We start from the raw sequence: 16,713 nt of genomic DNA on the forward strand, positions 1-16,713 counted from the left end.
TCTCAAATCCTGATTTAGTTGATTTATTAACAGTGAAAGAAACTTCATCAACTAATCATAACAATCAACTGATTGATCGACCAACAATCAAATATCTTCTCAATACCTGTGATTATGTTAATATTTATCAGTAGTTAAATCAACAGTTGATGTAATCATTTTGTTGATTGTTGATGGGAAAAGTTAATCATAAATTGTTGCCAATTAATTGCTGAGATGATGATTTCTCTGTTAAACAAATTAAATTGTAATTCCTTGAGTTTGTCCTTGATTATCAAGATTCACTTGTAACTTTTTATCGTCATCAATTATCTTAGAGATTTAATTTATCTCTCATTCAATTAATTAAAGTTAATTGTAAATAAAACGATGACGAGTATTTTGATTGAGATTGTGATTAATTCAAGGATAACTTGAATAAAGAGTAAATCACAAGCACATGATTTAGAAACAATTCTTGATAGTTGATTGTCAATAGTTGTGATTAGTTGATTGTTTTTCTCGGGATAGATGAACATTATCAAAAAGTTTATAATAAAGTTTTTAACAACAATTAATTAGATAAATTGTTATTAATATTGATAAAAGAATATAATTGAATCAACCTCAGAACTCTTTGTATAATAATCAGAAATGACAATAACAATTATAAGATAATTGTTATCAATTAAGGACAAAAGGTGAACACAAGGGTAACACATAAGGAGGATAAATTGTTGATGATTAAAGAGGAAAAGAAAATAATTATAACAATAACAATAATAATAATTAACAGTGGGAATAGTTAATAAGTGATGATAATAACAAATTCGTTGTATCTTTTTGATTGTTTCTGCCAACCGATTTAAGTACAATTTGAATCGTAGAGACAATCTAATAATGTACCAATGGTCCAGGCTTGAGTATGACAACTATCTGGACAATGGTCACCATTAGAATTGGTTAACTCTGGAAGACCAAACCATGGATTTGACTCGATGGCACAATAGTGTTTCGATAAAATTTTCAACAATTTAACAATTATAATATTCTTATCATTTGTAAATGAGTAACTGGCACGTAAGAAATAGCCCATTGGCCAGAGCCATTCTGGACCTTGATGATAATTAAAACCATGAGCAACTTTCGGATCATCTGAATCGTTTGAATTAAAATAATCTCCTCGGTAATTCCAATCACTTGGATCAAGAGTTTTAATTCCAAGGGGACCAACAAGCGTCTCTTCAACTAATTTCAGAGCTTTTTGAGCTTTTTCTGGTGTGAACATTTCAGGGGCCACTGTCATGGCGACCAAAAAGTTGGGTCGGAATTGGAAATCTTGCCATTTTTGTGTTGCTCCAAATGAATCTTTGTAAATCTCCCGACGATTAACCAATGGATCTTGTGAATCGGGTGACACCCAAAAGTGAGGTTCAAAATTTGCATGTATCCTATCAGCCCACTCTTTCCAAGTCCAACTTGCACCAAGAGAGGTGACAGATTGATGAGGATATTTACCCAATTCCCACATCTCAGCTAACCAAGTGATAACTGATTTACTAAGTCCAACCAGTTCAACGGCTGAACCATCACGAGGTGTTGCTGGTTTACCCCGATTTCCCGCTTTATCGGATGAGCCCATTTTGTCCATCCAAGTACCACAGTTCCATTCATTTCCACCATAGACAAATCCCGTCTCTTTGTTAACACCCACTCGAACATTAAAACCTTCATCGGTCATATGAGCATCAATATTGGTTCCAGCATCTCTTTCTCGGAATTCAATGCCCTCAAAGTGTCGATTAAGAGCTTCTTGCATAACCTCATGAAGAGGTTGAGTAGAATCACCGGTTAACACCGCAACAGAATCATCGGTAGGGAAAATTCGTCGAACTGGTTCATTCATAATTACATGACCATTTGGAACAATTTTAGAATAATCTTTGATGGCTTGAAGCCACCACCAAACTGCATCTCGACAATTATAACGAGCGTTTGTTGCTTTATCTAAGAGATTAGGAATCAAACCATGTCTAAGAACTCCAGCAAATCCTAAGATTATGTATCGAGCTTCATCAAAACGACCAGGAATCAAAAGACATCCTCGAATGGCGATAAAAGTATCACGACCCCAGTTTCGCATGTAACCTGATACAAAATGTGGTAAACCAGCAGCAATAGTTGGAGCTCGAGGTCGGGGAATACCACCGATAGTGATAACTGGTGGTTTGGGTTCAGAAATATCATCAGCAAGAGGTGGAAGTGCTGAAGTTTGATTAAAGCCAACCAAAGATAAGCTTCCAAAGATAAGTGCTCTTGTAAATCCATTAGGATTGACAACAGTTTCGGCTAACACATTCCAGCATCTTTGTACTGATGCTGAGTAAATGGGTGTGATGATACCGTCAAAATAACGGGGTCTCAAATAAACAGGTACATCTTTCAAAGTGTCAAAAGCTTTTTTCAACCAATTAGACAATTCAACAGTAGATTGACGTTTGGATAAACGATTAACAATATAATCAGGTAACCAAAGACCATCTCGAAGGTTATTGCAGATTGGATGTCCAAGGTCGTTCTTAGTCCTGATATCTTTCCAGTAATACATAAGACCTAAGAAGAAAAAAAAAGAGAATGTGATAACTTGTTATCCCTGAAATTTTATCTATTTCCCTTTTATCTCTCTCATGATAAAATTGTTACAATTTTACATAAGATTTATGAGAATCATTAAGTATATTATACCTGCAAGGCCACAGTAAATTAGATTGGTAAAAGCAGGAATATTGTAAACACCACCACCGAATTCGTCCTTTTCTTCTTGATCCGTTCGGAAGAGTATGAAATTAAGATCATCCAAAGTGAAACTCGCAAATAGTAAAGCTAATTCATCTTTACAATGAGCCAATCGTTTCAATGAATTTAAAGCGTTAATATGTTTAGCCTCTAATGAGACATCAAAACAAATGACAGATCCAGGAGAGAATTGATTAAATTCAATCTTATTGTTTCCATCTTTAGATTCAACTCGAACCATATCACTTTCGGTAAGTTTAATATCTTGACGAACGGCGGCCTTCATGTTTTTCAGGCCATTAATGTAATGAGAGGCTTTATGAAACTCTTCATAGTCTCCAACTAATTTACCTTCAAAGATAATCTTGTTAAAATGACCAGCAACTTGTAATGGTTTAATGTACCCTGTTTCCCATGGTTTATCTGGTTTATGGAAACAAGTTCGAGCAACTAGAATAATTGATTTGTGAGTATCTGGATTGTGTCGGGTAAGAGCAACAACATCATAATTAACTTGATCAACAAAAAGCTCAGAATAACCTTCAATAGCAAGTTTCTTGTGTAATTCATTGAGAACCTTTTTAGCATGAGTTATACCATCGGAATAAGAAACGTGCTCATGTCCAGGAGAATCGGACCAAAATGCCCATGGACGCCATTCGTTGACAACGTGAATATGATGGGGTACAAGTTCATCATAACCCCGACTAGAGCCGATAGCGGATGCAGACATGGCCACCATACTGGCCGAAGCAAGATAATCAAAAAGTGAACGTTTATCGATTGGACATTCATTGTCATGGGTCATGTCAAACATGATCGCATGAGACATTGAAGGTATTAGAGGGGTTGGATTGATTTTCTCAAAAGCTCCGACAGGTTCACCGCCATAACGGTGAATAAACCGACCAAGTTCATGTGAATCTGGGGCAGCAAGAGATTCACGTATTAAAGAGTTGATTCCAAGACGATTAACAAACAGATTATCCGTCTCTTCAGATGAGGTAAAAAGCTCAGCGATTACGTAAAGATTTGGTCTGATCTTTCGAGCAGCGTCCAACATGTACTCGGCAACGTGTAAAGGTGTCGAATGGCAGTTATCTAATCGAACACCATGAAAAATTCGAGCAGTTTCTTCAATGTAACTTTTCATGTGATTCCAAAGGAAAGGACAATCTTCATAACATTCACCGAAACGAAGTTTAACCGAATCACCCCAGGCAATAAGTTCTCGTCTCAGATATACAAATGAATCGGGAGCGGCAAAATTTCTCAATGGATCGTAGCCCATGACCCAACCATTGTGGGCAAAAAAGTAAGAACAATACTTATCATCATACATTGCTTTCTCTTCTTCTTCCAGAGTTGCCCTTTCAGGCCCGTAAGTAGTAAAATATGGCGTTAAAAGTGGATCAGTTCGAGAGACGAATCGTTTCCTTGGACCTTGTGGGTCGAGTCTTTCATATCGAATCTGAGCAATTGCATTGGTAACAGCGGCCTGAATATGACCATGTATTTGCTTTCTAATTCCTTCATTAAGCTCCTCTGCTTTGGGCTTTAAAAGAGCGGCTCTTTCTTCAACAAGATCTTTTGTGATGGCACTTCGACTGACATCCCAAGCGACCATATTTAAAGAGGTATGAACCTCGAAACGTGATCTTAATCGACGATACTTTGGATCTTGGATAACGTTTAGCTTTGTAACAGGTTCGGGAGTTTTTTGAGGATAAACTGTACATTGTGCAATTTGAATTAGACAATGTTTAAGATCCTCAGCAACACGTTCAGGTCCAATCAGGTAAAACTCTTCGATGTTAAGTAATGGAAGATAATGTTCCCAAATGATTTTCTCAATAATTCTTAAATCATTTTCACTGTTAACTTCACTTGTAAGTCCTTCATCAGTCCATTTACCGTTAATAATGTCTAATGAAAGATGCCAAAACATACGATCCAATAGGTAAGCAGGTCTAAGATGAGGTGAATTTTTTAAATTGTAACAACATTCTGGATGTTCAAATATCCATGGGCTCTCATTGGCAGTGTGATTTAAAACGATATCGGTAATTGATAACATTGACCACTCTTTTCTCATGTATTCAACAAGATTAGCTACATGTTCAAAATTATGTTCCGGGTTTTGTTGATTGTGACTGAATTTTGGATTCAAGGTGAGTTGATCTTTGATTGAATAAGCTGATTGAGAAGCACCAAGTGATTGAATCGGTGTAAAATGTATCATATTGTATCCACACTTATTTGCCACTAAAAGTCGTCCTTGCCAAGTTTCAAAGGTACCCAATAGTTTACTTAAAACGGTTTGACAAACAATTGAATCTAATCGGATTTTCTCATTCTCTTTACCCACTTCGAGAATTGGTTCAACCAAAATGTAACCATTACAATTTATCTGTGCATCATCCTCTTCATCTTCAGCGATAATAAAATATTTATACGATCCTGGTACAGTGAATTTCAGGCTTACATAGGAACTTGAGTCTTCAGGATCTTCAATCCATCGATGATGTCGAAATTTTAATCGTGAGAATGTCACATTGTCTTCCGGATAATTTGAATAAAGCCTTGTGTGTCGGCCCAGTAGACTAGGTCCTAGACAAAATTTGATGACCGTTCCTATTGATGGAAAAGAAAAACACAAAATAGAACATAGAAAAAAAATTGAGCAGAAGAACCAACGAAATTGAAAAGTATATAAGGTATCCAAATGGAGAATCACAAACACAATCATGATACAAGGTCATTGGAGCATAAAGAGAAGGTTAAAGATAATCCACCATGGAAATTGAGTCATTTAGACAAGATAATAAGATTGAAAGCAACGAAATTTCATCTCTTACCTTGAGAAACACGAAACAAAGTCCTCTCAAGATTTTGTGCAGCTTCAAGTCGTTTAATCTTGATTACGGGTTCATCGGTGTAAACCACAAGTGTTGGATCCATTTCGGGTGCAGGTAAAACTTTAGGAACCTTAAAAAATCGATTGATTATTGCACTAAGAGAGAAGAAGCGAAGAAAATCATCAATGACAATGGTGACAAAAAAAAGAAAAGAGAAAAAACCAAACACAGAGAATAGAAAATATTGAAAGAAAACACAACCACAAATAGAAAATCACCAACAATAATCAATATGGAAGAAAAAAGAATACACTAGATTTTCTCACAAATAGACAAGAAAAAGAAAGAATTAAATTAAATTAATTGTCTGTTGTGAGAAAAGAATCAAATTAAACTCTTGTTAATTTAGATAATTAATTGTTGACGAGAAAATTGATTCTGAAAATAAATTAACAAGAAAAGAAAACGAAAAAAAGAAAACAACTTACAGCGCCATCGCTCTCAGGCAGTCGAACATTTTTTTCCTCTCAACAGGAATTGTCTTCTTTTGTAACACTTGAATTGGGCACTTGAGCTAATCGACCGGTGCGAACCCACTGACAACAGATTCTTTCAGATTTTTCAACAGTTTTTGATTATCAAGAGTCTTTGGTTATCTTCAAGTCAACAATAAATCTTATCCTTATCTTGACCATCACTTTTTATACATCAAATGTTGACCTTTCACTTATGTTGTCACCTTTTCGTTGTCCAATCAATTTGAATTTCAATTGTGAGGGAACAATTTGTAAGTAATTTAATCTTTACTCTTTCCCTCTTTTCTCCCTTGAGAGGAAATTATTTTTCTCTTTCTTTTCTTGTGTTTTTCTTTTTTTCAAATTTATTCTCTTTTTTTTTGTTCTTTTTCTTCATCTCCCCATTTACCATGATTGTCAACGAGTCAGATTGATTACACTCTCTTTAAATGGTAAAGATGAGAGACATTGGAAAGATGAAGAGGGAGAGAAAATAACAAAACAATTTCTCTTTGGCTAAAGAGAATTTCTATAATTTTCTATTCTATTCTATTTCATAATGGTCGCCATTTGTGTGTCATGTGTTGATGGCACTTTCTCATCTCGTGGACAAGGAAATAGAGACATTGTATCTGTATTGATTATGTGATTTCCTATCCGTTCACAATCAACTCACTCAAACAGATTGAAACAAATGTTAAGGAGCCTTAGGTAAACGTCAACAATTAAAAAAGCTAATCTAAGTGAAGTTAATATTACATGTGATTATCTTTTTCCTCGCGTAAAAAAAGGTTAATCGTATTAATTTATAGATTTGCCATTTAAATCATCCATTTTCTATGATTGTACTTGTTTGATTGATTCGATCTACTAAGATTGATTAAATTTCTTAGACAACAAATATTAGTGACGTTAATTAATATCTTTAGTTTTCCAATATTACCCAACATGTGATCACTACAACATCTCAATTGTTCACCAATTAACTTTAACAATTCAGACAAACAAAAAATCCGCTTACACATCCTAAAATCTTCAAGATCAGATTAACATTCAAATCTGATGAGAGATGAGAAAATCTGATTGATAATAATCTTAATTATCCAATTAATCAAAAAATTTAGTAACTTTTATTTACCGTTACTAGATTTTTCTTGAGTTTCTCTCTCAAAATCAATCATAAAATCAAACTGATATCATTGAATTCATTCATTTTTCATAGTTATTAACTAATCTCCCAGATTTAGATAATCGATTCATGAGAAATTCAAACTGATTAATTAATTTCTGGAAGGAAAATACGATAAAAAGTTCATTTTCTAATTGAAAGATGGAGACACAGTTGGAACATTTTTTGTTCTTTTTTGAGAATTTTTTTCTCTTCCATTTATTGAGAGAGAACTTCTCTTTCTGTTATCTGCTTTAAAGAAAACAGGATTTTCTTTTTTAACATTTATCTCTTTTTTTCTCTTTCGATCTCATCATCAAACGGATACTTCCTTTTTCTGATAACCCATATCAAAACCTCCGAAACAACAACAACAACTTCAACATAGACAACATGATGGACCTGAGAGCTGATTTTTACCAAGTTGAATTCAACCGGACAATTTGGGAGATTCCAGTTAAATATACTAAATTGTCACCAATCGGATCGGGAGCCTATGGTCAAGTTTGGTAAGTTTTGGATTAACATTTACCAATCTCGTTCTATAAGTTGATATATTTATCCATCTTTATTTATTGTTAATTCTCATTGATTGATTGATTTTTTTTTCTCTTCTGTGTTTTTGTTTTAATCTCTTTTTTTTACAGTTCAGCTGATGATTTATCTTTTAGTCGGCGAGTGGCTATTAAAAAGCTCGCTCGTCCTTTTCAATCTGCGATCCATGCCAAACGTACCTATCGGGAATTTAAATTACTTAAACACATGGAACATGAAAATGTGATCGGACTTTTAGATGCTTTTACACCAACAACTACTTTTGACAAATTTCAGGACATGTATCTAGTTACCCACCTCATGGGAGCCGATTTAAATTCAATCATACGAACCCAAACTCTTACTGATGATCATGTTCAATTCTTGGTTTACCAAATTCTACGAGCACTTAAATACATTCATTCAGCTGGGATAATCCACCGGGTAAATAGATGTTTTTTCGTCAACTCTCTTTCCTTCTCTCTCTCTCTTACTAATCCACAAATAAATTACCCTCATAATTTAACAGTTTAAGAGGCTTGTTCTTTGCTCTGATTTCATCTTTCTGTAAACTAGTTTCCATCACAATTAGTTTTCTTTCCGGGTTTCCTACTGTAGGCTCAACTTTTCCAGTGTACGTTGTGTGTTGTTATTGTCACTTTTCCCTATCAAGTATAAAGAAACTCGCAAAATGACAAAGTTATCATTTGACTCGGTGATGAAGTGATTAAGAATTTTGATTCAGTAGTTGTTGGATTAACGCCAGTCATGGATAAAGAATTCAATATAATTTTCGTTAAGAGTTGAACTATTCTGAACATGAACTTTATTCGATCCTTATTAGTGAGTCTGCATTAATAATTCTTGACGTTTCTTTGTCAACAACACACTCGCATATTTGACTCTCTTATTCAATGTCATTGTGAGAATATTTTACTCTCGTGGCGAATCAATTTTCAATAGCAATCAACTGATCATGAATTATAATTGATTGATTGAGAGATCAGAGCAAAAAAATGACAAATCTACCTCGAAGTTTTCAATTTTTATTATCGTCTAACTAATTGTCTTTTTTTGATCTTACGAATTTGTTGATTTTTTGATTTTATTCTCTAGGATCTAAAGCCAAGTAACATTGCTGTCAATGAAGACTGTGAATTGAAAATTTTAGATTTTGGCCTGGCCCGACACACTGAAGCCGAAATGACCGGTTACGTTGCAACCCGTTGGTATCGAGCACCAGAAATCATGTTAAACTGGATGCATTACAATCAAACAGTTGATATATGGTCAGTCGGTTGTATCATGGCTGAATTAATCACCAGTCGGACACTTTTTCCTGGTACAGATCGTAAGTGTAATAGTTGTAATACCATGACAACAAGAGGATTATAATCAAATCACTATTCGAGTTTATTTTCAGAATTTAATCACTGAAAGAGATTCTATCTAAGTATTTAACAGTAATTTCTTTCTTTTTTACTCTTTCTTTTTTTCCATAATCATCTTCTCATCCAAGATTTATTTTAGTTCTTTCATGATAAACATATATTCTTTCGTTACTTTTTTACACTAATCACAACTATCTATTCACATAACTATCACAACCTTGGAACTTGTGTTTGTGTATAATAAGCTTTTGAAATAATCCATTCAAGGCCTTAATTGGTTATTCTATTGCAGTTTCTTTAATATAATTAACTTTGTTGGTCGAAAAAAAATTCTAAGTAAACAAACTTTCCCACCATAAGAACCTGTTGAGAAATCAAATTTAGTATATTAGTTAATTTTGTATAATATTATTTAGCTGATTAGTTAATCACATGTTAATGAAAGAGAAATCCTGTTTCTTAATTGTTGCTGTGTTTATTTTTGTGATTACATTGATAACAATCAAATTGTCTCATATTAATTTTATTGCTCTCTTTCTTTCTCTCTCTCGATCTTTTTCACACATTACCCAATAAAAAGGCTCAGTATTTACTTTTGACGTAATTCAATGAATCAAACTTGATGAACTATTGATTCAAAGAAATTAATTGTTTAATTTGTTTTTCCTCGACAGATATCGATCAATTGCTAAGGATCATGGCTGTTTGTGGTACTCCTGATGATGAATTTATGAAAAAAATTACATCGGAAGAGGCTCGTCGATACATCGCTACCTTACCTCGAATGCCAAAGCGTAATTTCACTGACATATTCAAAGGAATTAATCCAAAAGGTGCGAAAAGATTTTAAATATTTTAAATGCATCGAAATTATGTAAATGTATCATATTTATTTAACTTTTTTTCTTTCTTGTATTTAGCTATCGATCTTTTAGAGAAAATGTTGGCTCTTGATGCCGATCGTCGTCCAACCGCTGAACAAGCATTAGCTCATCCATATTTAGCTCAATTCGCCGATCCAAGTGACGAACCTACTGCTAAGCCATTCGACGACTCTTGGGAAGAAAGGGATATGCCACTTGAAGAATGGAAAAGTATGCATTTAACCTTGAATATTATTGATATTCTTTTCGAAATAATTGACTAAACTTTTTTTTCTTTTTAAACTAATTTTTAGGACTAGTTTACGATGAAATGGTCCGATTTGTACCCAGAAGTTGATATTCAACGACACAATTTATCATCTTAATCATTATCTTCATTATAATTATTATTTTAATTGCTTCACTATTGATACGTTTACCACTTGAAAACATGATCAACGGAAAAGGATAATCAACGGAAATCATTAATTTTATTTGATTCGATACTTTTTATCAATAAGCAAAATCACCTTTACAATCCCCATGACAAATAATTATGTTGATTGTGTTTACCTTTCCCTTTTAATCATAAAAATTATACTCAACTTTTTGTTCCCTCTCTTTTTGTCTCCATCCTTTTCCCACAACAATTAATTAATGATAATTTACCTTTGTAAGATTATCATATTTGTACATTATCCATTAATTAATAATAATATTTAGACAATTAAATCTTTAATTTACCATTAATTATAACCTTGTAAATCTTTAGATTATTGTAGGAAGTTAATTGTAAACATTTTTATTCTGTTGATCTTGAAAAGTTTTCCTTTGACTAATCATCAATCTAATTGTTACTAATTTTACCCTCCAGCCAATGAACTTAAACCCTAATTACCTGAAATAATTAACATCAATTGCATTAATCAGTTGAAATTATTCAAAAATTCAACAATTAGCTGAGTTTGAATTTCAATCGGTAACAATTATAAATTACAGATAAAAATACTTGAATGACGTTGGTTAGACTCGTCCAATTATTTAATTGTAAATTCATTCTTTGTCCAAATGTTTAATTGAATGTTACGAAACTTTGATAATCAAATTTAATTAACATTCAACAACAACAATCAACAGCAATCACCATAAATGGAATCAGTTGATTACTAGGAAAATTTTCCAAACATTTCCGGATTGTTTCAATTTCTTTTCGCAGGAAAATAACAATTAACTATCCCAAACAGAAAAATTAACAATCAAGTTTCCATCAATTAACTTTTATTGTTTATCCAGGTTACAGGAGTTGTACAACAACTGAGTGCGCTTAGTATCGCACCCACCGTGAGGCCATTATACCATTATACCTCATTTACAGGATAACATTTAAAATGTTTCATTTTTCTAGTTTCTTCAATTATCAGTACATGTTGAATAATTTCTACAATTGTTATAAGTTTCTTGCCAATTAATTAGGATATGGACCAACTGTATTCATCCATAGAGCCACTTGATCGTTATCATTATGGTGTCCAAGATGGTTAGGGTTTGGGTTTCATGTAGTGTTCATTCTGTTGATACTGAAGTCGGTGGTTCTTCGTGGCCTCGGGACTGATGGATCCTGCCATTGCAATGAGCTTCGTAGTAGAACCTTCACCGCTCGACATTGCTTAGCATTCAAATAGCCAATATTATGGATACTTTTGTCCCAATAAGAGCAAAGTCATAGGCTTAAAATACTTCATTATTACGATCATTATTTATGGATTGCTTTTCTCCTTCTTTGTAACAAAAAACATCTTTATAAACTACATTAACATTATTAATTGATGGAGTCCAAGATGGACCACTTCGTTGTTGAATACCATCAAAAATATTAGCTTCAACTTGGATTTGAGAAAGATGTTTTTTGAGATTTTCTCAGCACCTAAGAGTCGAAGGGACTCGAGACTTGATTGGAATGAGTTTGCGTGATACTCAATTGTCATATTAAAAGATCAAGGTCATTCAGGTCACTGGTAAAATAACGCGCTTCAAGGTCATTTGATGGTCATTCTATGATTTTCTAAGCTTATTCATCCTGGGTTAAGATTTTACAGTTTGTTGTAACTGTCAATCAGAAGATATTACAGTCCAATTAAAAAGTTACTGAGATTCTTTAATTAACAAAACTTATCTTAACAGTTGACCCTAAAGACATAAGAGCCTGAAAACTTGATACTGGTGTTTTCACTCATACTTTTTTATGGTAATACCTTCAAATGACCTTGATCTTTTAATAGTACAATTGAGTATCACTCAAACTCATACCACTCAAGTCTCGAGTCCCTTCGACTCTTAGGGGCTGAGAAAATCTCAACAAACATGGTGAAAATAGCTGAATAGCCCTGTATATTAAATTCATAAAATTAACACTCGGTTATTAATTGAATAATTATTGATTGATTGAAACTTATACAAATACTTTCATAGAAACTCAATAATTAAATTATTGAAATAAATAAATTATAAATTTAAATTGTTATTTGAAATTGTTCTAATTTTAAGAAAATTTCTGCGAAATTAAATTCAATCCAATTAAATTTTCAAACAAAACTAATTAACAAAAATTATATTAAATTTTAAAATTGAAGGTTTACCAATTGTTTGCTCCCCATTACGATTTTCATCAACTGAAGAGTCCAAAACTTTATCACTTTTGGACTCAATCACATCAATAACATCAGATGAAACTTAAATAAGAAAGAAAAAAATTGTTTAAACAATTGAACAAGTAATCTGAATTTACTGACTTCGATTATCCCTTAATTGTTTGGGCATTATACGGTAGATTAATTATAATTGTATTTGTTGAATAAAAAGGCTGATCGGAAGCTCGAATTCATGATACAGATCAGAAAAGATGAAACAGGAAAATCTGACGACACGAGAAACAGAAAAGATGAAAGAAAGTGGTTTTCAAGTTTTTGAATTTTCGCTTTTTAAGAGCGTTTTTGAGTGGCATTTTTTCAGGGTTTTGTTTCACTCTATGTGTCACTTATAATTATCACAGGGAAAGAAAATTGTTACTAAAACAGGGTAAAAACATGAAAATTATGATGAACTTTCTGATCACATTCGAACTTAAATGACTATTTACAGAGAAAAGGTCGTGAGAATAGCTTTCGTGTCTATAGTAACCGCTGAATCTTTGGTCGTTTGTTATTGTTTTGATTGGAAACATAAAATTAACTGTTGTCTTCATCATCTCTTTAAATTGGTCATTAAAGTGATTTGATTCAATTTTTTTCTAATTAAAATTGATTTCCTCTTATTCGATTCACTTTGCATTTGATTGATTTCTTCCAAGGTAAGTGAACAATTAACAATTTTTCATTTAATTTGAACCCAATTGTTCATCCAATTTATTTTCTTCTTTTGTTTTCATTTTCTCTCTTTTCTTGTCTATTTAATTGCCTTTATTTGTGATATTTGATTACAATTTGATTGAGATTGTGTTTTGTTTTATTTCTTCTCTTATTTCATGGATTGGAAAAGAAAAATTTATTTTTGTTTATTTCAAGATTTCCACTTGAAGTAGAATTTGAGGTTTGACAGTTAGTTTTCTTTCTCTTCTCTCTGTCTTTTCTCTTTCTTTTTTCTCTCCCTCTTTTTATGCAAATTTGTGTCTTCTAATGAACTTAATTATTCTTGTTCTTGAATTTATTCCATTTTTTATTCTATTCTTCATTGTAGAAAACACCAACATGAGTACCACTGAATCAGTAAGTGAATCAAATTTTTAGCTTTTTTTTCTTTCATTCGAAAAGAAAATATTCTCTCATTTTTTTTCTTTATTCTTTCAGCCCAAAAGTTTGGAGAAATGTCTTCAGGGTTGGAGATGTGTTCTTGTTCAGGCTTATCCCTTAATAACATGGGACAAACCCTACTATCCATACATTTTGAGCGGGACAATTGCGACCATTTTTTTGTAAGTTGACAATTACTACAACAATTGAATGAAAATCTAACTGTAAATATCACCTCAGGATCATTTGGCTTTCCAATGCAACCATTTTGACAACATTTTCACTCATTGGATTGATTGTGACAATCGCTGATTATGTGGTTCCACTTATCTCAACTCACTATTTGGAACCTCGTTTCTGGTAAGTTGATCAACTTGATTGTTTATTAGTTTTTTTTTGTATCGAATCAAATAATAATCTTATTTACTCTTCTTCTTTTCATTTTATGTAAATTTGATACAATTTTAGGCAAGATTCGGATGAAGAGAAATACAAGAAAATCGTATATCACATTTCTCAAGGAAGTCAAACTATTTCATCTTTCATTAACTATCTAAAGGATCTGAAAAGTTCAAACTCAAAGATTTATTTCCCAATATTGTTCATCTCTTTAAGTTTCTCTGCATGGATTGGAAATTTAGTCAACAATTTACTTCTGACCTTTATAATGGTGAACTTTATCGTTCTCCTGCCTGGTTTACGACATCATGGATACATAGACAAAGCCCATGAACAAGTCAGGGGAATCTTTGCCAAAGTACTTGGAGGATCCAAAAAGAAAGACTAAAGAAAAACAAGATGAAAGTAAATCAAAGTTTAAGGAAAAACTTTCAACAATTAAGCATTTACATTGGTATTAATAAGCTGATCATTATTCATTCAATTGCAAGCACCATGAATACACCTACATTTTGATTCTCAATTTGAAAAAAGCGGAAAACACAAAAAAAAAACGAAATTACTTCATAATTGTAACATTTAATCATCTCTTAGATTTAGATTTATCTTCATCACTCTGAACAAATTACGATCTCCCAAAAGATGGATGATTATTATTAGTTTATAATCAACATACTTTAAGCAAAATTATCTCAATTATCCAAAAATTGCTAAACAATTTAAAGTCAAAACATTTTGTAAACATTAATCATTTTACTTCATCACCAAGACGATTAATTATATCGTCATTTGATACTCAGTCCAACAATTAAGAGCCTGATGGAGGAATCGAAGAGATTAATTTAATCACAACTTGGAAATCCCTTCCAATTGGATGGTTCGTTCATCGACATTTTGATGAGCTTCCACCATAAGAAAACCCGATCATCAACAATTTCTCTTCCTCATCACTTGAAATGATTTAATCACATGGAAAAGCAATTAATTTCTTCTTCTAACTGTATATTATATTAATATTTTCTTTTCATCATCCCTGCGAGTTCAATGATTCCATGGCGAAGAAGTGGAAGAATAAGAAATTCTATTCTAATGTATCATTTCTTTCTTTCTCTCTCTCTCAATTGTTTCTACTAATTTAACTAGATCTTTTTCTTTCTTTTTTGTTACCCTGTAAAGGAATTAATTTACTCTAAGTACATTAGCTCATTTCGAGAAAATCAAAATTCTCTTTGATTAGCTGCCAAAATCTTCACGAATCTTGACTTATTCCCAATTTTTTACCTTCTCATTTTTTTCCTTTCGTTTTTTGCTCATACACTTTATATATACACTTGATTCTTGTTCCATCATGAAGATTATATATATTCACTTATCGTCATCATATTATCATCATCTACACAGGGAGCACATAAACACTACCTTAATTAAAACCATTTAAACTCATTCAACGTTCACAATTTAAAACCATTGTCACTGCTACTTAAAAGTAACTTGTAAAGACAACATTTTACATTGAATAAAATTATACCTTATGCTTGGTATTGGAATTGATTAATTAACCCACTTGGAACAATCTTATTGGTTGTATTTTTTATTGGGTTTTCTTTTTGTCACCAAATTAGACAAAATTATGAAAAGAAACACAAAGATATGAAAAACTAATTATCCTCTGGTAACTTGATCTCTTGATGTCTTTTTGTTGATCCAATTGATTTACACTTCAAACCACAGATGAAACCAACTCCATTTTGTAGTCTATTGGCAAACAATTATGGTTATTGAACTTTTAAATTATCTCCAATAATTAAGGATTGTTATTGTTTCCAAACAATAGAAATTAATTAGAGTCTTATTAACACAAATTTAACAAATAGATTGAAAATCATAACAATTGACATAATCTGTTAGTAGCCCTTCACACTAATTGTAATTAAAGGTCAGCTCAATATGATCCATCTTTGGTGAACCAATTAAGACCAATTTATAGTAATTATAATGTAAACAATTAACTAAATCATTAGGCCTGACAAAGCTGTTGACTAAGCAGTTGTTTACAGTGAAGAAATTGTTTCTTTAATCACCATTGTAAATCAATTTACAAACTGTCGATGGATTTAGAATGGTCCTCGAAGAATTAACAATTAAAGAAATAGAAAATAAACTTGGAATTCTCAAGTGAGCTAATTAAATTAATTTAATTAAGAATTAATTAGTTAGCGCCATTTGTATGAATCCATTGTTTCTCATTTAGATGTTTACTGTTACCGTTAGATGGAAGCACTTTTTCTCTTCTGCGCATGCGCAGTTTGTGAATTCGCCTTTGGATTTTCGTTATTTTCACTTTTCGTTTGTTACAATTTTTTCTTTGATCAACTGAAAACCTTTTTCAACTGTGTCTCAACGTCCTAAACCCTACTATCATGGA

The 16,713-nt window shown here is 32.4% G+C and overlaps 3 protein-coding genes across 4 annotated transcripts; 2 read left to right on the plus strand and 1 right to left on the minus strand.

Moving 5' to 3' along the window:
- Nucleotides 1-553: 553 nt before the first annotated feature.
- LOC128386112 (glycogen debranching enzyme-like) lies at nt 554-6,264 on the minus strand. The gene is made up of 4 exons (XM_053345085.1): nt 6,122-6,264; nt 5,634-5,788; nt 2,725-5,409; nt 554-2,592 (listed from the first exon to the last, which is right to left on the minus strand). Exons 1-4 carry the CDS (start codon nt 6,148-6,150, stop codon nt 845-847), a joined length of 4,617 nt encoding a protein of 1,538 aa, XP_053201060.1. The 5' UTR covers nt 6,151-6,264; the 3' UTR covers nt 554-844.
- A 15-nt stretch (nt 6,265-6,279) lies between these two features.
- LOC128386118 (mitogen-activated protein kinase 14A-like) lies at nt 6,280-10,854 on the plus strand. 2 transcript variants are annotated; one of them, XM_053345100.1, is made up of 8 exons: nt 6,280-6,420; nt 6,578-6,939; nt 7,705-7,825; nt 7,964-8,294; nt 8,967-9,201; nt 9,916-10,074; nt 10,162-10,335; nt 10,419-10,854. In XM_053345100.1, exons 3-8 carry the CDS (start codon nt 7,710-7,712, stop codon nt 10,460-10,462), a joined length of 1,059 nt encoding a protein of 352 aa, XP_053201075.1. In that variant the 5' UTR covers nt 6,280-6,420; nt 6,578-6,939; nt 7,705-7,709; the 3' UTR covers nt 10,463-10,854. The 2 variants fall into 2 exon arrangements, with proteins under 2 accessions (XP_053201075.1, XP_053201074.1); XM_053345099.1 differs by having other exon boundaries at nt 6,578-6,859.
- Nucleotides 10,855-13,289: 2,435 nt separating this feature from the next.
- On the plus strand, nt 13,290-15,847 carry LOC128386125 (ADP-ribosylation factor-like protein 6-interacting protein 1). Its single transcript, XM_053345108.1, has 5 exons — nt 13,290-13,450; nt 13,837-13,865; nt 13,947-14,071; nt 14,130-14,249; nt 14,358-15,847. The coding sequence occupies exons 2-5, from the start codon at nt 13,848-13,850 to the stop codon at nt 14,674-14,676; spliced, it is 582 nt and encodes a 193-aa protein (XP_053201083.1). The 5' UTR covers nt 13,290-13,450; nt 13,837-13,847; the 3' UTR covers nt 14,677-15,847.
- Nucleotides 15,848-16,713: the final 866 nt, after the last annotated feature.

This window comes from Panonychus citri, unplaced genomic scaffold (assembly GCF_014898815.1).
Source record: "Panonychus citri isolate SS breed McGregor unplaced genomic scaffold, ASM1489881v1 Contig00063, whole genome shotgun sequence".
In the NCBI taxonomy this organism is placed as follows: domain Eukaryota; kingdom Metazoa; phylum Arthropoda; class Arachnida; order Trombidiformes; family Tetranychidae; genus Panonychus; species Panonychus citri.